A 22,256-nucleotide genomic window follows, 5' to 3' on the forward strand; every position below is an offset into this window, starting at 1 on the left:
CTGAAAATATGGAGTATGGTGTTTTGTACCCCGGTGATCTAGGAATCAGCGTGGTAGAGACCCCCTTGATTGTCGCCATTTTTATTGTTTGTTAAATCAGGATGTTCTAATTATGCAATTGTTTCTCTGGTGTGCCCTATGGTGGAGTCCTCCAGTAACAAGCATAGTACATAGTCAAGTATGTAAGCATTAACGTTCACGACACAAATGGTTTTAAATGCGAACACACAGTTAAAAAAAAACTAGCTTATCTCCCGCCTTCAGCATCATTTTCAATAGATTCAAATGGCAATACGTTTTACCAAAGAAATTTAAGGAAAGTCAAAAAGAGATTTCTAGAATCACTCGTGTCTCTTGACTGTAGTACAACACTCAGTATGTTACAAACTGTTATAACGTTGTTGAAATATCACTACATATGCTGTTGTAGACTTCCAAGAGTAGCAGTAATCATAATTTGCCAAAACAATGATTGTTTGAAGAAGACTAACGGACCACTAAGAAGTGGATTATGCCACCGTAGAGTTTCTATGGGCATCTTAATCCTCCTCGTCATCATTAGATATGTTGTAACAGACATCAATCCAAGCTGATCACAGCTGCTACAGAAAGCTACAAATGTTTCACTATTTACGCCCATAGATTTAGGGCGGAATATCATTTTAACCAAAAGACATCAGCGTTCCCTTAACAAATCCCTTTTATGAAACAGACACAAAACATTTATCAGCATTTCAGAGGTGTTTGTGCTTCAAGGAACAGGGGGGTTAAGAGGAAGAAAAGTTGGCTTGTTTCTTCCTGTCTTTCCTCTATGCATTGCAGAGATAGAGGAATATGCGCCAGGGGCGGCATAGTATGTCATCTTGTCCAAAGCTTTGATCTTCCCAGCCTGTACTTCCACATCTTTTGAGTTCCTGTACAGTGTTTGCTTAGACCCCATCACATCTCCAATGCATCTATCCACCAAAGGATTTGCTGTTTTCTGCCAGAGCTTCTGGGCATTTTCAAGCTCTGTAGTGAGGATGCTTAACTACAAAGAACATCAGGCAGCTTTGTTTCAGGATGCTGTTTGCTACAGTGAGACTATCAAATGTTTGTATTAAGCCCCGGAGCAAATAAACTGTCTGTCTGATGGCACGGTTTGTTATTAAATTTTAATTCTGGCTTCAAGATGGTTTTTATTTGCACTACTCTTAATTCTTGGATAACCAAGAGTCTCCAATAAGAAACTTCTAAAGGGTGTCAATATTTTTTTTATAATTTGTTTTTAGCATGTGAGTGAATATACCATAATAATCATTAAATGATGCGGTGTAACTAAAGCTGAAGAACAGTGTTGTTTGTAATGATCTATGTGTGTTCAAACCTGATAACCATTTCTGCCAATGTAATTAAATTGTGAATCACATGTCTGCTGTGAGTGTTTATCGCTACAATCAAATAGAAACAGCACCGGTGATTAATGACTTTTCATCGAGATTTCTTGTTTATCTGATTGGACAACACTTTGCATTGGCCAAAATGATTAAATCCTAATCAGCACCTACTCCTGCTGCATGTTGCCATGTTTTCCCTGTGCGGTACAATTCAATAGAATCCAAATTACTTCAGATGAAAGAGGGTCCATGGAGAGAGCTGGCCAGGCCTTAAGAGACTGAAGATTTAGAATGTGTAATTTATTCAATGAAGGGCACTTTCCTTGCTGCCCTCTGCGGTTGTTCGCTTGTAGGACAGGTGATTCTGAATATGAAACATTATAAGAGATGACAGGTACGAGATGACCTTTTTCAGCTTAGATATGTGCTTTTGCAAGGGAGGGTGTAGTCACATCAGAATGAGCAGCGGTGAAGGTGTCTGGCAAGTTAACAAAGCAAAGGGTTTCATTCAAGATGTGTTGTAAGAATGCTCATTATGACGATTACTGCATCATCCATCCCATTAGCAGTAATGGTTCATTTCTATGTAGCTGGAGCATCTATTTTTAATTACTATTAGTTTTGTTGTTTTTTTATCGTACATCTGCAGTGTGATACATTTTTTCGTTGAAATTAATCTACAGATTATTTCACAATAATACATATCAAGTAGAGCCCAATTGATACTTGATTTATGCGGCCAATGCCATTACCGATAATGGAAAGAAGAAAAAATCCAATATCAATATATCCGCCAATATTTTTTTATATATATATATAGTGTGTCAATACAGTATAAGCACACATTTTTTTGCTTAAATGTGGTTATCAAACACCTGACACTACTTACAATGATATTTAATGGATATTTTATAGTTTATTGTCCTCAATGAAAACAGTGCATTGAAACAGCAAGAATTGCATCATATATGTAAAAAACACAAATAGAACCATTTCTAATTTAACACCACATCTTTATTATGTTTTGAAAAAAAAAAGTATTCATATCCAAATTTATTGCCCATCATATTAACATGATATTTGTGATTGGCCAATATTGTCTCTAATATCAAGATAATGGATTAAAAAATTTTAATACAAAATGATCAAGTTGTCATTTAATACATATCCTCGCTCTAGTTATGTGTAACAACATTTAATTTATTTTTGTATTACATTGCCAATTCATTTAAATAATTTATTTGGTTAAAACAAATGTTTAAAACATAACACAATGTAATTATTCTGATATGATATCACTGCAAACATAATGGATCATAGTGCCACTTAATCAAACTTAGTTGTCTGCATTCTAGTCAGTATTTATGAAATGATTTAGTCTTTTCCACTCTCACTGTATACTCCTAGATATCACTGTAAGTGAGAAATGTCACAAGTAGAGCAAGTTGCTAAAAGTGTAAGAATGTAAATCAGTACCTACAATGTACAGTAAGTGTGATTACCAAAATAGATATTGTAATCTAGAAAGTTTTTTTTCTGCTGCTACTCTTCAGACCATCCACCAATGCCATCTGCATTCTCCCTGACTGTGATTAAGTCTGGCAGCCTCGAATGCAAATACAGAGAGAATGTTTAAAAGTGTTGGCCACAGTATGTGTTTGCAGCATTTGACAACCTTTTGAAATAAAGCAGCATGTAATCAGCCTCGTTTGGGTAAAGGTCATCTGAATCGCACATTGCACTTGTACAAGTGAACTGCCATCCTTGAATTCAGTGTGAATTTTCCCATTAGTGAACTCTGTCTTTTTTCCGTGCTCTTTGTGATTCTTTATGTCCTCCTTCCTCTTACAGCTCTGAGGGATCACAGAATCGAGCTGATACGAGCCTCGTCACAGGAGCTCACCATTAGAATCAGTGACGTCAGCCTGTCAGACGAGGGCCAGTACACCTGCTCGCTCTTCACCATGCCTGTCAAGACCACCAAGGCCTTCCTCACTGTTCTGGGTGAGCATACTCATTCTGGTGCCATTTCCACACTCCAACACTGACAGCATGAACACCTGCACCTCCATTTATTTGTGTGCATTGTGTCATCTGCATTATGTAATTCCTATTCGTTTGGGCTTTGTTGGTTGTTTTTCATTGTTGTGAAAAACTATGACCACTTGCTCGGCTTTTCTTTTTGTCCTGCTTTAAAGACAAACATAGGAAAAAAATGATACAGTAAATATTAAATGTAAGCTTGTCTCTGAGAGAAGAAGGATATTATTTGATCTATATCATGGATATGTGAAAGTGAATTATTGCCGATCACTAAATCGTTTTTTGTTGTCAGAGGAAACTCAACAAATATTTGGTATATTATTTAGATTTGTATTTTCATGCACCACAGGAGTGCCAGGACGACCAGAGATTACAGGACTTACCAAGCCAGCCACGGAGGGGGAGGTAATCACCCTGACATGCACCACATCAGGAAGCAAACCAGCTGCCAACATCCAGTGGTTCCGAAATGACAAAGAAGTCCAAGGTAAGTGTGTGTTGTGGATTTAACAGAGTAATGTGTTCACTGTTACGATTTGTACCTACCGGGAGACAGCCACACTGTCAAGTCATTTAGCTGCTGCATTCTTTTGCTTTTCACATCCATGCATTGCTCCACTGGCCGGGGTTTAGCATTGCTATGATTTGCATGGCTCACAGCCAGCATTGCTGCTGTCCTTGAGGGCTGTCTAATGTTGTTGGACTAATCACTACCAAATCAAGGCGAAGACACAGAGCAGTACCTCCTATTCATTCTAATTATAAAGTTAATTGTGGATAAGCAAGTTGTCCACAGCTGTCTATATTAACTGTTACTGTCCTTCATTATTAAAAACGTATTATCAGAAATGTGAATGTCAAGTCAAGGTCTTGTATTCCAAAGTTCCACAGAATTTAATTTACATTTAAATAAAACAGAACAGCAAAAAAATAATACAAGTTTGAACAAGCAAATGTTTAAGATTTCCTGAAAATTAATAACAGCTATTTATTATTACAAGTTTTCTCTATTGATTTTCTGTTGCTTGAGTAATCAACTCCTCAACACACTGACTAAATGTTGTATTTTGAATGCATGAAAGGCTAGATTACTAGTTTACCCCCAGACTGAAAACAGCACCGACAGAGACAGTGCATTCAGCAGCAGATGGTGCACTGTAATGTGTGCTGATCACAATAAACCAGCAGAAGTTTTCTGTGGTTACACATTGTGCCTTACGAGCTTTCACTTTCTTGTATGTCTCTTTCAAAAATGTCTGAAGCTCTGCACTTTGTGTTTTTATAGCTTTTATCAGCGCCTTATTTCTACTGTTAAAAAGCACAAAAAAAGACAAAAACATTATTAAATAGGAATGGAATGTTTTTCCTCAATTTGATGGCAGAGGTATGCTGCATGGAGCTCTTTAATGTAATGGAGCCTGCTGTGGAGGCTCAGTGTGACAGTTGCTCTTTATTGAAGATTTGCACCAGAGAGCTTTTTCTTGGTGGTTCTGTCTGTGTCTGCCCAACATGGCATGATGATTGATGGGACGGGGGCCGGTATATGAAGTTTTCTTGTTGAAATGACATGCACGTAGCTGTCTGAAAGGCCAGTGGAGAGCTGGCACACAGCATCACAACCAGACTTGCTGTCCATCTCAAGAGGCACCAGGATCATCTCGTATGTGCTTTATGTTTTGAAATGCACATACGAGATAAATCTTTAATGTTCAAAAATGTATATTTGTATATATATATGGACACATAAGCCACATGTCAAAATGTTATCTCCCAGAGTTCAAGGGGTAGTAACATGATTTTTATTCATGACTCCAACCTCTGTCTCTTTTCGGTGGTAAAAATGAAAATACATTAGTGTCATTCCATTCCCAGATCAGCAGACATCACAATAAAGGAAATTAAACCAAAAGAAAGATTTCCTACAATTGTATCAGACAATATGCACTTAATGTGTGAGTTGCATATCTCCAAAAAAGATCAGGTGCCCTACGTCTGCCCCAAACTGGTGTCTTGTATACAAAAGTGCTTTTATCAGTTTTACCTGCATACAGTGGGTTTTATTAAGTCACTTGGGTGCACAGACCTGGTGTGCTGCATCTCCAAGTCACAGAGAGATAAAGGACATAGCAGAGACTGGAGGGCTTGACTTCCTAACTTCATTTACATGTCAAAGTGTCAAAGAGGGGAATGTCAATCAGTGCTGCGGATCCAAGTCTTTTGTAGGTGCTGCTTTAAAGCTGTCGTTAGCGAGTATGTGCTGGGAGCAGCATGTTTTGCCATTGGTTCTTCTGTGGAAGATCATTGCCGCCAGTGTCTGCTGTCAGTCAAATCTATCCCCACTGGGAGACCAGTCTACAAAGCTCCAAGACGACAGCAGGTGTAATAGTAAAAACATGTCATATTTATTTCATGCTCTGATGATTTGGTTTTCAACAATTTATATTAGAAGCACACAGCATTACAAACCTCAAAATGCATCTGTCATCTAGTGTCAAATAATTTGTTTACAGACAATAGAGTCATACAAATTACTTGTGTCGCTGAATGACAGCCAGGCTTCAAATTGTAATCTATTGAGGAAAAGAATCTGCCCACTGTCACTCTCTGTGCATACATAAAGTGGCATATATTTGCCTTTCACACAAGGCACAAAGGCACCTTACAATGTTCTATTCAGTATTTGGCAGAATATCACATCATTTACATCTAGGCAATTAATAAATATGCTACACTATTATTATTATTGTAATTTTGGTATTAAAATTGTGTCCTCCATTTCAAAATGGGCTTACTTCCTGGTCACTGAGAACAAGCGGAGCAAAATTTAGATATTACAATAAAGTCCTTTTTTTGTATCCAATATACACAGCTCTATGCATTTCTTACTTTTATAGATTTCTTACATTTTTGTGCAACTTTTAACGGTGAAATGTGAACCTAATCAACAGCTTTCTCCAGTCAGTGTAAAAACGAAAAAAAGACTATGGAAACAAATTGGTCTACTTGATTCATGCCTGCACTACATGCTTCTTGAATCTAAAGAGGTCTGCTGTCTCGCTGTTTCCCTTACACAGCATCTACTGTAGCAGAGAGCAGGTTCGTGGTAAATACTTCCATGCAAATATGCAAATCCGTCTGTTAACTGCCAGTGAATGATAAAAGAGGTAACATAGATTGGACACAAACTACATTTTGTTTCATATTACACATTTTTACTTGGTGAATATCCAGTTTTGTTTTAGAATAATTAGAAGTTGCCTTTTTGTTTTCGAGAACTATATGCATATTTTTGTGTATGGCTGCGTTTTCCTGGGTGATAGTGTGTTGACAAGAGTGTAACATCCGGTGGAGAGTGTTTCTCTGCAGCATCTGTTCATGTTTTTAGAATTGACTCTTGGTCTGCATTATTTTCAGGTTCTCCAGTTTCTTTTATTTGTTGATTTATTTCTCTACATATTTATTGTCCTGTTTCTCTTAAAATTACATTCTCTCTGCCACTTCTTAAGGTTTGATATTCTCATCTTCATCAAGGCCATGACCATCGTAATGAAAATTTTACAGGAGTATACCAGTGTTCATTGTAGAACCTCAAAGATTTTCTCATAATTATTGCCTTAGACTGTGGGTTTGAGCTATTTTTAGACCATGTTCAGTTCACCACGGTGAGTCCAACCTTAATGACAAAAATAAGGACTTTCTTGATGATAGTGAACAGCTATATTTATTTGCGAAACAACTGTGCAGTATTTAGGCCTTTAATTTATTCTGGGTATTGAACTTGTGCGACTTCAGAATGGTTCAGCTGATTTGGGTGGAGCTCAGCTATGTCAATAAAAGTTACTAAACAGGAGTAGCTCTCAGACTTTCATTTGTCAAAGCAGCTCAGAGGAACAAAGATTAGAGATGTCGGTTTTAGAGGGTCCTGAGCAAAAGTGCAAATCTCAGCTGCGAATGTATGAGTCGAGGATGTCACATTTTCAGTAATACTACCTGTTAGCCTGAATAAGGTCTTAATGTGTGAGCGTATTGAAGCATACTACTACCCAACAATGCATGTGACTGAAAATATATTTCCCATCTCACACAGGAACCCAACCACAAATTTAGCAGCAGAGCATGTTCCTTATGCCTTTTTGCCCACACCAAAGCACTCAATGTGCTAGATTGTTCACTGAAGATAAATAAACTCCAATGAAAAATTTAAGACCACAACAACTGCCAAATGAAGCAGAAAAAAAAATGTCTTGTTCATACAAGTTCATACTTAAAGGGATTTCATTAGCAAATGAGCTGAGGAATGAGGTCACAGATTGAAAGGAAAAAGAAAACATGAAATTCCTCAAATAATTTTATGCTATAATTATTGTTCAGCAGGCTGTAGGTTTCAAACTGTGATGAACAGAAGGTTCTGCCGATAAAGAGGGGCAGATTGAAATTGTTATAAGCGTATTAATGTGCCCTTCGATAACGCCGCTGATTCCTTCTTAAAACAAGAAGGACTTAGAAGTTTTATGGACTTTTTTCTTCAACTTGACAACTTGACCGAATTAACATAAGAAAAATAATTAATGTGAAACCAACATACCCAGCAAACATTTCAGTATTCTGACATGTACTAACCAATTATATTAACTGCATTAGGACCTCAGATCTTAAAAAAAAAAAAAAAAAGATCTAGTCCCATCACTGAGGAACCTCATTGTTTAATCCGAAGCCGAGATGGTTATTACAGGAGCGGCCCCCGGTTACCTGAATGTAGATCTGCTGGCCTCCTGGGTTCCTGGTTCAAAGCCAGTGCTCCTTGGCACATTCCCTTACATACGAAAAGCTGCCTCTGCATGCACTCTGGCAATGCTAGCAGCTGCCTTGAAACAGACTGACAGCCTCTCTGTTGCCGCTCTGATGCTGCAGGCAACTTGAAGAATGAGAGGAAAAGCTGGAGAGATTTGTGTTTAATGCCACAGAGGCACTTACTATTCCCCTCCTGTATTTCAGGGCAAAATTCAAGGCCTTTGACTCTCAAATGTAAGGTCTCTGGCTTTCCTGTTAGCTCAAATGATGTGTGCTGTTTGAAAAAAAAAATTTCAAGCTCTTGTCATCTTTGATGCATTGCTCAATTCTTAGCTTTCTTATTCATCTTATGACTTTTAGTTTTGAAGTTTTACTTTGTATGCTTGTGTCATGCAAGCAAAATCAACAAACATCAGTAATTTATTTAATCAGTTCCTGAATGGAGGACATGCGCAAATTCCTTTTTGGACATTTTGCAAATATATTTTTTCAAACTGTAATCTCTACAACATACTCATGAATGATTAATTTTGAATACAGAATTGTAGCTAACAGTACTAGAGATATGAGACGGACGACTAAATACACAGTTTATCTTTATTTATATACTTTTCTTGACAAAGTTAGGTGACCTAAAGAGACCAAAATTAAACAGCCATTCAAATGTTTTGATCAACTGTACACTGCAATACATTGAATATTTCAAATTTCAGAAAATAATGTCACTCATTATTGTTTGTAGTTTGTACAGTAAAATTAGTATACTGGAGTTGTAGCAGTCATTAAATTGTGAATACAATCATGAACACAAGTTCAAGCAATATCTGCAATATTTGTGAGAACAATTTAGCAAAATTCACAATGTTTTTGCAAAAAATGTCCTCAGCAGTTTCTAAACCAAACTTGCTTTAATAACAAAAGTAACTCCTCATTTAAAGTCAGTAAGGCTCTTCTCCCTCTACGCTCAACGTCAAAACAAACTGCATGCATGCTAACCGGGAGTGACGGGCTTTGTGGGAAATGTGTTCTTATCATGGCAATGAGCAATATGTTAAGTTTGTTTTATTCACACTTCCAGTTATAAGAAACTCCACTTTGTTTTTGTGCAAACAGTAGAATTAATTGTTCAACTGATATTATTTATAAAGCTTTGAAAGGCCTTTTTCCTCAACAGATGAAGTTTTTGTATTCTATATTACAGTCACAGACTGTCTGTTTTGTAAAGCTATGACTCTTTTAGTATTTTTTTGTAACTGAGCCAATGGTTCTTTAAGTTCAGCAAATAGATTTAGAAAAAGATAAATACAAAGTATTTCTGTGATGTGCAGCGTGCTTGGTAAGTGGTTATTAAATAGGGGAGGGGAATGGGTGGGTGATGTAAAAAGGGTGTAGCTTCACCAATGTAAAGTCCTGGTAATGTTTTGTTCAGCCTTGTAAAAAGTGTTTCCAGAGAAAAATACTGCATTAAGTGCTGACAGGACAGCAGCAATCTACAAACAAAAAATAATAACAATAAATAACCTTCCAATTATACATTAAGAGCCAGCACTTAATAAAGATAACAACATAGAGCAGGGTAAACGCAAAGACAAATCGAGAACTGAAGCAAGGTAGACAAAGGAGGGGAAGGGAAGGAAAGGAAAGGAAAGGAAAAGTGTGACTGTGGAAATCCACCTCATGCTGCTGGGGGAGAGTGGGTCTGTTTTTGTTGACTGGGATGTTTGAGAGATGGTCCTGAAGGAGCAAACACACCCAACCAACCGAGTCAATGCTCATATTCATCTCCCTTCACTATTCACTCTACTTTGACTTGACTTTCAAAGGCCAAGGATTCTCTCCATCAAAGGAGATGCATAAGAAAACAACAACAGTGCAGCTGTCTATGTCAGAAAAGCCACATCTTGAAACAAAATCTCATGTTTCTCACTTTTTTTCACATTTACAAGCTGATTTTTATTTTTCTCTGCTCTTTTTTTAAAGATCATTTTTTTGCTCAAAAGCTAGAACTGCACCCTAAAAATATTAATAATTCAGAAGTGCACTGCACCCTAGTTCATTTTCTGAATCTCTGCAGGCACCAAGGAGGTGAACGCTACAGGAAAGTCATTCACAGTAAAGAGTAGCCTCCAGTTCCAGGTGGACAGACGGGATGACGGCGTTGCCTACACCTGCAGCGTGGAGCACGTGTCTCTGTCCAACCCTTACATGACAACTGAGGTCCTGGAGGTCCACTGTGAGTGCAGTCAAACCCCGCAAAACTGGATTAGGTTTAACATTAACATTGAGAAGAAATACAAGAATTGAGATTACATTTATGTCTGCAGGTTTAGCTTTGCATTTGTTCTGGATTAGTGTAGGATTAGTTTGCAGGTGAGGGATTAGTACCAAAGCAGAACAGGGATATGGGCTAGAGCTAAAAGATGCCCAATGGAGCAAAAGAGCTAACTACTGTTGTACTTTGTCAGTGTAATAGTTAAAGCATCTAACCCACAGTACTGCCGTAGCGTTGAATTTTTGTTTTGTCTCTTCTTTGCAGATGCTCCCCATTTGGAGATCAGTCATTCACTGATTATTCCACAGGAAGGTCAATACTTCAAATTGGAGTGTGTTTCCATAGGCAACCCAATGTAAGTTGGAATTTATTTACATCTTCAACTTACTAACATACAAATAGGCAGATATTATACGCAAGATTTGATTCCTCTTCATCACAAATTATCATTCTTAATGTCTGCATTTTATTCCTTATATTTAAACACAGGAAATCATAAGTAGTGTTGTCTGTATTTTCTTTCCCAGACCAGAACCGGTGCTGTGGTCTAAAGATGGAGGAGAGCTGCCAGACATTGAGCGTATGATTGTTGAGGGCAGGGAACTTACCATCACCACACTAAACAAAACGGACAATGGCACATACCGCTGCGAGGGCAGCAACCACCTGGGAACCAGCAGTGCTGAATATGTATTGTTTGTATATGGTGGGTAATTCAGTAACGTCTTCTCTTGTTATGGATGATCAGTTTTGCCCACCAACATTGAGTCCAACTTAAGAGGCTAGATATTTATCTGGTACATGTTATGATCAAAACATGTTTACAAAAAAAAAAGTATAATAACAAACCAATAATACCTACCATACATATGAAATATCTGTAATTGGAGGAAGTTCCTGGAAATATGTCTACTGATATGATAACTGTTGGAGACATGTTTAAAGAACGTATTTAATGCCAATTTGGAATAGTAAGTAGTTTGTGCACTGCTAACTGCTGACTTTAATTATTTAACAGTCATTGGGGTTTTATCTATGAATATTAGTTTTCATGGTTTCCCCCCACATAAGTCTGTGAAGGATAAGCAGGTACAGATAATGAATGGATATTTAGAAAAGCATAATTAATCAGTAAAACAAAATTAATTTGACATATCAAAGACCTGCTTATTTCCCTGAACTATGTTTATCATTAATTTGGCTACTGTTACAAGCCCCAGTTCAATGCAGATGAGATTGGTTTCAATATTCAAAGCAAATAAACATCATCCCAATGGTTTGGTTTGCAAGTTTTAAAACAAATCTACTTAATATTTTGGCTGACAGATGTTTAAAAGCACATTGGAAAGTTTCAGATTTTTGTATGTATTTTGTTTACCATTCAAGGCAACAGTTAGTTTCCACTGACAGTATAGTAGTCACTGATCAATTCATTTTGTGTAACTGTGACCAATAAGTCTACATAAAAGGATCATAACTTAAAATGACTTGCATAACTCCAGCAAGGTAAAATAGCCAGCCACTTGATTTTTATAAACTACAATTAAATGAATGGAAACAACCAGAAGCCAGCAACAGAGAAACAAATGAAAAATCGTTCAAATCAAGCAACATGATAAGGTGCAGGTGTAGTGCAGCACTTTTCAATATTAGTAGTAAAAAGTTGTTTACAGTCTGCCTCCATCTGGGCCGCAGCTATTGGGGTTGATGAAGACAATCGCCATTAAAAATCAAACCACAAACAAAATGACAATCTACGCTAATTCGTATGCCGCATCTGTATTGTAGTTTGTGAAATGTTTTGCTTTGATGCAAAGCGTACGTGATTTGTAGTAAATAAGACAAAATATGTAAAAGCACCTATATGGTCCATTATAATATCAACAATGTGATTGTTTTGTATTTCTGCCAAGTTGTAATACAGGATGAGGCAGAACAGAGTTGAAGCTTACTTCCAACAACTAGCCACAGTATTTGAGCTGAAAAGATCTGAAGCGCTCAAGAGGGTAATAATTAAAAAAGCCTTTATTACATCTTGGATAATTAGTCACAGTTACAAACATTCCTACACATTTCAGCCATAGGGCCCTCATCGGGGCAAGTATCAAATAGTTGCCTTTGAGCTGTTCCCTACATCTATTGATAATAGTCACATGATCAATATGTGTACCTTATCAGTTTAAGCAGGTAAAGCCATATGATAAACCATGTCCAGCAGAGGAAACCACACATTAAACATCTTGCATAATCCCATGGCAAGAGAGCAACATACAAATAGAAGAATATATCAAACATCTTAACATCTCTCAATATAAGTTTTCAGTACATAGTTTGGAGATTGCTCCCGTTGCGTGCTGCACACCGTTTGTGTGAGGCAGAGAAAAGCGATAACTTCCATGAGTAAGTATTCCAAGTTTCATTGTTTGATCAACATCAGCACCTGAGATACACGTTATTTTTTGAGCAGTGGTCCCCTGCAGCTGCCATTTCTCCACGCACCTGAAACTTGAGCAGTTTGTGACCAATTATTGGGGAACAGAAATAGCAAGAAGCAAAATCTGGTTAGTATGAGCGGTGACACTTCAGGTGATTTGCACCAAATGTTTTCCCTCAGTTGCCTCAGAACGTCACAGTGGATCTCTGTCTTGACAGCCTGACTCTGGGAAACGGATTTCATGTTGCACAACCCCACCATTTTCAAAGTAAACCCACCTGGTTGTGGTCCGAGCTGATGAAGCCTTTTTCAGTTTTGGACAGTGAAGTTCGGCTGTTTGCAAACACAAATGTCACTCAAAACACCTCTTCAGGTTCATTGCTTCAGCACCATGGGCTTCCTGAAGCATTTTAATGGTCTCCTTTGACGATTTTTAGAGTTTGGCACAAAATTGTGCGCCTTCTAGTCATGTCCACGGGAAATTCGCAGACACACCTGGACAACTGTTCGCAGGTGCTGGTTTTGATCAAGTGATGAAACTTGGAATACTTACTCGCAAACGTTACAGCTTCTCTGTGTTGCGCACAACGGGAGCAGTTTTAAACTGTTTGATCGTACACAAACTAGATGGTGCAGTCCACATCAAGCCTATGTTTTAACCAAAGTATTTACCTGACACAAATGTGATGATAAGGTCGGTAAGTGTTTTTAAATATGTGCAATTTTGTGGTTCAAATATACAATTCCATTTTAAGACCACTTATAGCACAGCAGAAATCTGTCGCCCTGCAGGCTTGCAGACCTTGTACTCAAAAATCCACTTTCAAATCTTGTCTGGGCACTATGCAGCATAACCCAGTTTACCTCACTACATACTTCACTACATGGGTTTAGCCTCTGGACTCTTCCTGTGAGGAAACAGAAAAAAGTGTTAAGGATGCAGAATTTAGCTTCCGAGAACTGCCTGGAGGAGAGATAAGTTAATCCCGAGACAGTTGAGGGGCTGAGAGAATAAAGACGACATGGTGCAGGAAAGGGATCATTAAGGCCTCTGCATCCAATGTTTATAACATGTATCAAATCAAGCCAAGAATAAGAAATTAAAAATACAGAAACAAGGACAGAATATTAAAAACTCAACATGGATTTATTTGTTTCCATTTTGCCAATTAAACAGTGGCACACAAGTGTGTATAAGAGTGACTTATCACAGCACAGACGCTTGACTTATTTGACTTACAAGCAGTTAGTGGATGCACGGCAGCTTCTTTGTACGATTTTTAAAGGCAAAGGTTTCGAGGGAAGGAAAGCCCCTCACTGTGAAAAAATAAAGGAAAAGGAGGATGACATATTTGTCCTTCCAGCTTTTGTTATCTCAGCCTCTTCTTTCAGCGAGCTCATTGAACAAGGTTAGGCTGCAATGTCAGGCTAGCCTGTATCATCCTGTCATATCTAGACACCATGTGCTGGACTATTACTCACAGTTCACAGCCAAGACATAGACAAGATTTTTTTTTTTTTTCATCATTTCAAATTAAAAAGAAACTTGTTGAAGTAACCTGGGTTGTTAGACTCACTGCATGTGTCAAAAACTATTTCTCACATTTTCTGAGATTAACTGTGGAAATAACACAACTGATAACCCAGGAAATACAAAGGTCCTGGTTACAAGGGAAGATTTAAAAATTTAAAAATTGAGTGTAGCAGGTAAAAGATGTGTGAGACAGACTCATTTCCACTGATGATGACACTCATTCTTCAGAGCTACATCGTGTCTGGCTGAGTAGTTACAAGGTCTCTTTGGATCATTTCAGCCCCTAAACCTAATTTGCTCATGACAGGAGAGCGGAGAAGCCATAAATGTCGTCAATCTACTGCAATTTATCACAGTCTGCAATTAAGATCCTTATTACACTGTATTACAATAAGTGAGGGATCATCATATATGAGCTGTTAGACAAGTATATGGTAGTTTAATTAAATACAGCTGAGAAAAGTCTGCATCCATCTGTGAAGCTACAGCACAATCTCTTACCTCTTACACTCACATTTCGCTCTCATTGATTGTACATTTTTACTTTAACCAGCATAACACATGTCAGTTTTACATTCTATGATTGCGGCCTATTTACCAACCAATCATCAAAAGCTTTAAAGTTTTGTAAGAAATGAGTCCTTCAAGCATGATCAATCCATCCCCCAAAGATAAACCTGACGAGGTTTCCTCACTCAGAGCTTGTGTAACACTGTCATATGTGCCTTTTTCATCATTTTGCCTGTATTCACTGAGGTGAATACAGGCAAAGAATTAACCTGCACCAACCAAGCACGGTAATTGATTTGTGTTATTTCATTTTCCTGTAAGTTTTCTCATGTTGAGCCTGTACCCCGCAGAGAGGTTTGTTTTGCTCCCCATTGTTCCTATTTTTATTTAGCAGACGTCATCACCTCAGAGCCTCCAGCTCCCTTCCCTCTCTCCCTCTTTCCCTCCCTCCTTTCCTCCCTCCCTCCCTCTCTCTCTCTAGCCTCCGTTCTTCCAGCCTGCCAATGCCGACATTCCAACATCAGGCATATGCAGTCACAGCTGCATTCACAGTTACACTTGCACCCCCTCCGTGGCCCCGCCTCCACGCTCTCTGCACTCACAAACATGACACTGAACACACAGTTGATGATTGATGAGCTAACAAGCAGGCTTTGAGCTAGAAAATAGCAATGTTTTACTTGATGAATTCAATCCTCTATCCTTCTCACTTTCCTGTCGGGATTTTTTGTTTTTGTTTGTTTTTATACACAGCTCTGTTTCCTCCAGTATTTTTTTTATTGCTGTTTCTGATTAGTTTGTTTATTGGTGGCTGACAGTATGCAGAGATTGGAGGAGTAAGTTACCACATCATAAGGTGCACAAAAATATATTTTTGTAGAAGCACAGAACATGACAGTGTCTATACTTTTGTTCTTGGACTGAATTCATGAATTAAGAGCACATGCACTTATGTTTGAATTCTGTTTACCGAAATGACATGCATCATGTGCGTACTCCAGTTTATCTCTCCCAAATGGATTTAGTGTTGTAGTGTTTGACTTCATCATGTTGAGCCGCAAGAGCACTCTGCTGTAGAACATGGTAAACAGCTGCTCTAATTGTCAAAATAGCATTGGTGTTGAGATGGAAGAAACACAAAGGTTACTAGATTTATGCATGTACATTTCGATAATCAAGACTCACACCTTAAAGGTGCCCTTTGAAATTTTCTTATAAACAAACAAAGGTTATGTTTATATTCAGTGTTTCCCACTGAAATGCATTATGTGTGTCCTCAAAGTATAGCTGACGTGGTAAATGCATGTTCTACCTAATTAAAAAATATTTGCAAAGTTTTCTCTTTTAACATTTCAAGTTGTCACCCATGTTTACCAGCTTGCAGTCCTATTGACTGCCTTTGCAAGCGCAAGTGTTGATTATGAAAACAGCTGACAGCAGGAATGTGTATCACATAGACCGCATGCGAATGCATGTAGATATTTGTGCACGTGCAGAACTCATTCATGAAAACAAAAACAGCGCACCATAGCAGTACTGGTGGTGAAATGTGTAAGAACTTGGCCGTACACAATAATGCAGGAAAAAAATATGTAATTAAAGTGATGACTTTATTTGGGCTTATTTTCACACTTCTAAAAATCCTTTATCATAGATTGCCTGCTTTATGGTGTTAAATATTCAGATGCAGGTGAACGATACATCACCTAATTCCAGTGTTTTGAGGTCGATTCAAGAGATGGTATTTTCTCAATATTAAAGGATCAGTCAATGTAAAGTACAACAAATATATTTTCTCATTTATTTGTGGTGTTACAGGCATAAAGATATTTTTTGTTTTATTTCCCCAGATTTTGACACGTTTGTGTCCAGTGAATTATTAAACAGATATTAATTTGGGCAAATACCAAAACTATTTGCAGGCTTACATTCAGCTTCGGGAAAGGGATCAAATATTTATATTTATAATATTCAACCGACCCATTAAGGATGTGCATTTTACACACATGTAAAAACTGTATATGCAACTTTGTTCCTCATCTTGTCTCTGTCGGTGTATCTTGTGCTGCTTTCCCAGTGAACATTTCCAGAAAGTCCAGTACAGCATGCGTTTGGCTCATACAGAAAGCTTCTGCACTCTGTCAAAGTAAAAACTAAGACCATGCTGATCTCTTGTATTTTCTTTTGAATTTTGTGGTCACCTTTTTTCATCATGGTGTTGTTCCCCTCGTCTTCCCTTACTGCTGTCACTGTCTACAACCATGGTAACAGCCAAAGACTATCCAGGGCCTACAACAGGTAAATATCCCAGTAGATGGTCATTGCAAGCCAAGATCCAGAGTGTGTGATGCTGGATATGGCTCTGGGTCAGGACACATCACGACCTCACCCAGCATGAGCCAAATCATCACCATGCATGGATGCTCACTCTGCTGACGCCAGTCGCTTTCTCTCAAGCCATGTCACAGCCTGCATATGTTATCACACAATATGGTTCTATTTTGGTTTGTCTTTGCACAATGAAGTAGATGGTTCCATCTGAGTGGAACAGGGCTTCGATTTGTGCCAGTGTTGACTGTATGTATATTATCATGTGATTACAGCAAATGGAAACAAAAGTCCAAAATTCTTTGTGGGAACTCTTAATCTTTCAAATATCTGATCTGATCCCATAGTTCTTGAAAAATATTATATTATATTTTCTAGGTCTAATCGATGTGCATAGCATGTGGTTGCAGTAGTGTAGCTATATATGGTATATCTTTGTGAGATCAATGTTTATAGCTGCGGTTGTGTGTATGCTGGACAGGATGGAATCATGGGAGTCCATTCCAGATCAGACAAAATACAGAAAACTGAATCTCCGATGTCCTGGTGTGCTGCTGAAATGCTTTCCTTCTTTGGCTCTGTGTGATGTATTTTAAATGTCAGCTTATCATTTCTAGACAGTTGTTCTAATGTTTGCAGCCATCTTGATATGACTTTACTCCAGGATTGACATAAGAATAGTCATTGAATGTACATGTAAATTAAAGCTACAGAATCTGGTTGGACAAGTAGGAATATGTATTGGTCATGTAATTATGTTTTCAGTAGCCACTTGTGTTTTCATTAGTGTTAAAACATTCGTAGCAAGTTGTGTTAAGATGACAAGCTCAGTTGCCATGCAGCAATTTAGTGTGTCTTATTCTTGTGTGCACCCACAAAGTGTGGTAGATAATTTGATTATGCTGCTTGCTGACAGTGGAGTCCCCTGCACAGATCATTATATCCATCAACATGCAATCAAAATTGAGTTAATTCAACTGGTACCAGAACAGTTATTGCTTCAAAGTCTGAAGCGCCTGCTTGTGAGTCCCTGATAAGAATCGTGGTGGTTCCAGTCTGCATGGAGTTAAATAAACTGCATGTTACACAACTTCATCTTTTTGTTATTTTTAACATCCCACACTTTGGGACACTGAATATGAGAGTTGCATCCTGTTAACAGAGGAGTATAACGAGGTTTGTAGAAACATTCCCGCCGTCATTTCCCAGGGTCACTTTGCAAAACAGAGCACAAGCCATAGCCATTCATCAGCTTGAGATAATGAGAGCACACAAGGTGCAGGGTAAAGACACAGCTACTCACAGTTTATTACAGGACAGGCACAAAGGCACGAAACTGCCCCGGGAAACCCTCAGCTCGCTCTCTGCCCAGAGGAGGCTTCGTGTTAAATAACACTTTATTTAAAAAACATGATCCTGAGCAGCAGAATGTGGCAGCAAACAAGGAGAAACATAAAAGATAGTGTCGAGGCTCTGGCAAAAACACTAAAACATCTCTCAGAGCTCTGTTTTCTTGTAGCATGTTCTTGTTGCTAATGTTAGGTTTTTGAATTGTGCAGTGATTTGATGTATTTTCTGTGATTACTCCTTTTATACCACAGTGTGGCTCTTCAAAGCAGCAATGTCAGGGTGCTCTAAATACGACACAGTCTTGTTTGGGACTGTTGTGCAATGTGCAAAAGCTACATCTGGATTTCTTTCCCAGGATAATTGCAGGAGCAAAATATTTCCAATGCTGTTTAATGAATGTCTACAGCTGCGAGAGATGGAGGCAAAACATCCTGCTGTTTTTGTTGATATTCCTCCATTTTCCCTCCTCCTCTCTCTCTGTGTCTTATTTCAGATCCGAACGCTTTAGGACAACATGGACCTGACCACGCTTTAATCGGCGGCGTCGTTGCAGTCGTGGTCTTCATCACCTTGTGTTTGATAATAGTTCTTGGAAGATATCTGGCCAGACATAAAGGTAACTTGACTAATACAACTGCTTACTTTGGAGCACATGGATATGTTTTGTATTTTTCACAAGTTAAAAACTGTGCTTTGGCTTTGTGCGTCTCCAGGGACGTATTTAACACATGAGGCCAAAGGAGCAGAGGACGCCCCCGACGCTGACACAGCTATCATCAATGCTGAGGGAAACCATGTGCATGCAGAGGAGAAGAAAGAGTACTTCATTTAGACTTCTTGGACTCTTTTCCTTGGTTTCATGAAAACTTTCGACAGCAGACATTCAACTTTAAGCTGCCTCAGCCTCACCTCATGATCTGTTTTATTTAACTTACGATTCTTTTGTCTTTTCCAGGAAGCTCATGCTTGGATATGCTTGTTTTCAAAGCATTCTCTGACACAATAGCCTTCTCCTTTTGTAATCAATATAAACCAATTGGATTATTTCCATTTCAGTTTTACGGTGCCTAAATGCTGTACATTTTTCTGCATTGCTTTTGTTGCCTGCGTTATCCTCTTTCTCGACTGTCTTTTACTTTTCCTATTGTGTAATGTTTTGCCGCTTTTTAAAGAAAAATTTGATGCAGCAACAAATGTGCTCTAACTCAAGTCTTAGCTTTTCTAACTCTTTTACTTCAAGAGCTGAATATGTTAAAATATTCTGCTCAAACATGATCATCAGAGGAATCTTGTTAGGATTTAAACAACTTTCTTGGATGTTGCCCGGAGTTTACCCCAACACAGCCATACTGAATAGGTTTAAAACATCATTAAACAGACCAAACACTTTGACAAAACAAAATGTAGAAGCACAATCTATGTGATTGTCTCTAGATGAAATTCTCTCCATCTTAGCACCATCTGTATATTCTTGCACTGATTTCTTTTCTTTTTTTCAGCTTTTTGCTTGCACTGTTGATTTGTACAAACAGAGAACAAGTTAGAAATTTAAAGCACAAAGTCTGAGGACTAACACGAAGGGAAAACACATCAACTGTTTATTGTCTCAGGATTCAATATGAGTCTAGATGGGGAGATGGTGTCAGACACATGATGAAGATTTCAGTTCACTTAAAGTTATCTTAATGGATGAGGAACTTTAATTTTATTTGGCCATTTGATGTAAGATCCAAACAGTATGAATGGAACCTTGCGCGGGTTCATTATTTATGTTGAATTTTATTGAACAACTATGCTTAATGTGTGGATATAGCTGTAAAATACTTTGCTAACGTGAATATTGGTGAACGATATTGTTGAATCTTGGGATCCCTGATACATTACAATTTGTATATTAGCATATACAGTAGTCAACGTGTTCCACAAGTCATTCTTTTTTTCCCCATTTATCAAACAAGAGTATGTTTTGCCACAGGGCATGTAATTAATAAGTATTCAGTTTTAGGTAAAGGAAGAAAAACACTGGTTAGAGTTTATAATTTCAGGCCATATCAGTTTCCGTCACTTTGATGAGAGTGTTTTCACACTTTTGAAGATTTTTTTCACACAGGGATTCTAATGAATTGCTTAAAATGTAAAAAAAAAAAAAAAAAATAAGTCTGTTCAAAATATATGTATTTATTATGACTTATTGACATTTATTGATACTATATTGATTGATATTATTGCTGTCATTACTAAAGTAGTTGTCTGACATTAACATTTTCTCTTTTTCTTTTTTTCTTTTTGGTAAATTTCTTTCGTAAAAAACAGTACAACGATCACCGTTATGGCCTTTGAGTTTGCTGCAAACAGTACAAATGACATGATGAGGCATTGGTGAATCAGACATCTCCTCAGTGTTATAATCAACGTATCAAAGACATTGAACCCCATTGCCAATGCTCATACATGTTATTTTGTTAGTTCAGTATGATGCTATAAATAACTCATTTTGTACAAAGATCTAATCGCTGTAATTAATTTGCTTTTTATGGGGGATGTGTGAGGTTTGCTTTTTCTCAGTATTGAATATTCCGTTTTCAACTTTGCCACTGTAAAAAAAAAGAAAAGTAAAAAAGAGAGACAAAGTGCGGATTAAAACATGAACTACATGAAAACTGCCATTTTGTTGTGACTAGGTTTGTACTTTGAAATGAACTCAAGATATGGCTTTTGTCTGCAGTCACAATTTGAGCAGTCCACGTACAGTATCCACAGAAAGGAGCGCATGTTGATGGACAGCGCTGTGACCCAAACCCACTGCAATTGTTATTCGCTGCAACTATGAAGTATTACTCAGCCTTTAGTATTAATAATATATGCAAAGTGTCTAACTTGTAGAAAGATTAAAAAACCATGAAGCTCCTCTGGATGATTGCCCGAGGCTCTCAGCTACGCTCATGATTTGTGCATTAAGATGAAGACTTAAGTCTCCCTGAATTCCTCCCTGTCTCGCTAGAGCTAAGTTCGATATGCTTGAAGTGGCTTCATGAAACCACTCGCAGATGTCAACACAGCAGGCTGCTGTTACCCTTGTCTCAACGAAGTAGACAGACAAAGTAGGCTGGGTGAGGAAAGCTGGAGGCGAACCACTTTGTGATATGACCTCATGATCAAAGATGTTGGGATGCAGTTTGATTGCTTTTAAAACGGAGTGAAATTATAACACCTAAGATTAAACTTTATTGATCACTGGAGTTAAATTCACTGGAAAAGAAAACGGTAATGGAAACTGGCAAAAAAGACAAATGGGACAGGCAGAGCAAAAAAGAATAAAGCAGTCAAATTGAGTAGAGATTGTTGTGAGGGTAAAATACATGCTGAGTATGTGTGCACATAAATCACAGATATATTAATTGGTACAGTCATTGCTAGAGTTCATGTCTTCTTACTATAACTTTTCCCCACAGGATAATAGATGATTAGCATGCATAAAGATGCAGTCTACATAAAATCAAATATGAGGGACATAAGGTTTGTAAATGTGCATTTTATCCATATTTATTTAGACAAAGCCAAATGCATGTGCATAAGGTGCAATGGTCTATGTCTTGCATCATAAAAATGGCACTTTAT

General features: G+C 37.9%; 1 protein-coding gene across 3 annotated transcripts in view; it reads left to right on the forward strand.

Moving 5' to 3' along the window:
- Positions 1 to 21,304, forward strand: part of cadm2b (cell adhesion molecule 2b) — a 139,484-nt gene extending 118,180 nt beyond the window's left edge. For 2 of the 3 annotated variants that reach the window (XM_069161372.1, XM_069161374.1), the window contains 8 exons: positions 3,228 to 3,380; positions 3,769 to 3,906; positions 10,285 to 10,443; positions 10,747 to 10,837; positions 11,010 to 11,188; positions 17,232 to 17,258; positions 19,132 to 19,254; positions 19,352 to 21,304. In XM_069161372.1, coding sequence (XP_069017473.1) covers positions 3,228 to 3,380; positions 3,769 to 3,906; positions 10,285 to 10,443; positions 10,747 to 10,837; positions 11,010 to 11,188; positions 17,232 to 17,258; positions 19,132 to 19,254; positions 19,352 to 19,470 — 989 coding nt within the window. In that variant the 3' untranslated portion in view covers positions 19,471 to 21,304. The remainder of the gene's footprint in view (positions 1 to 3,227; positions 3,381 to 3,768; positions 3,907 to 10,284; positions 10,444 to 10,746; positions 10,838 to 11,009; positions 11,189 to 17,231; positions 17,259 to 19,131; positions 19,255 to 19,351) is intronic. The other variant, XM_069161373.1, reaches the window with a different exon arrangement.
- Positions 21,305 to 22,256: the final 952 nt, after the last annotated feature.

Source organism: Embiotoca jacksoni, unplaced genomic scaffold (genome assembly GCF_022577435.1).
Source record: "Embiotoca jacksoni isolate LCO1_2020_lvr unplaced genomic scaffold, fEmbJac1.0.p SCAF_28, whole genome shotgun sequence".
Lineage (NCBI taxonomy): Eukaryota > Metazoa > Chordata > Actinopteri > Embiotocidae > Embiotoca > Embiotoca jacksoni.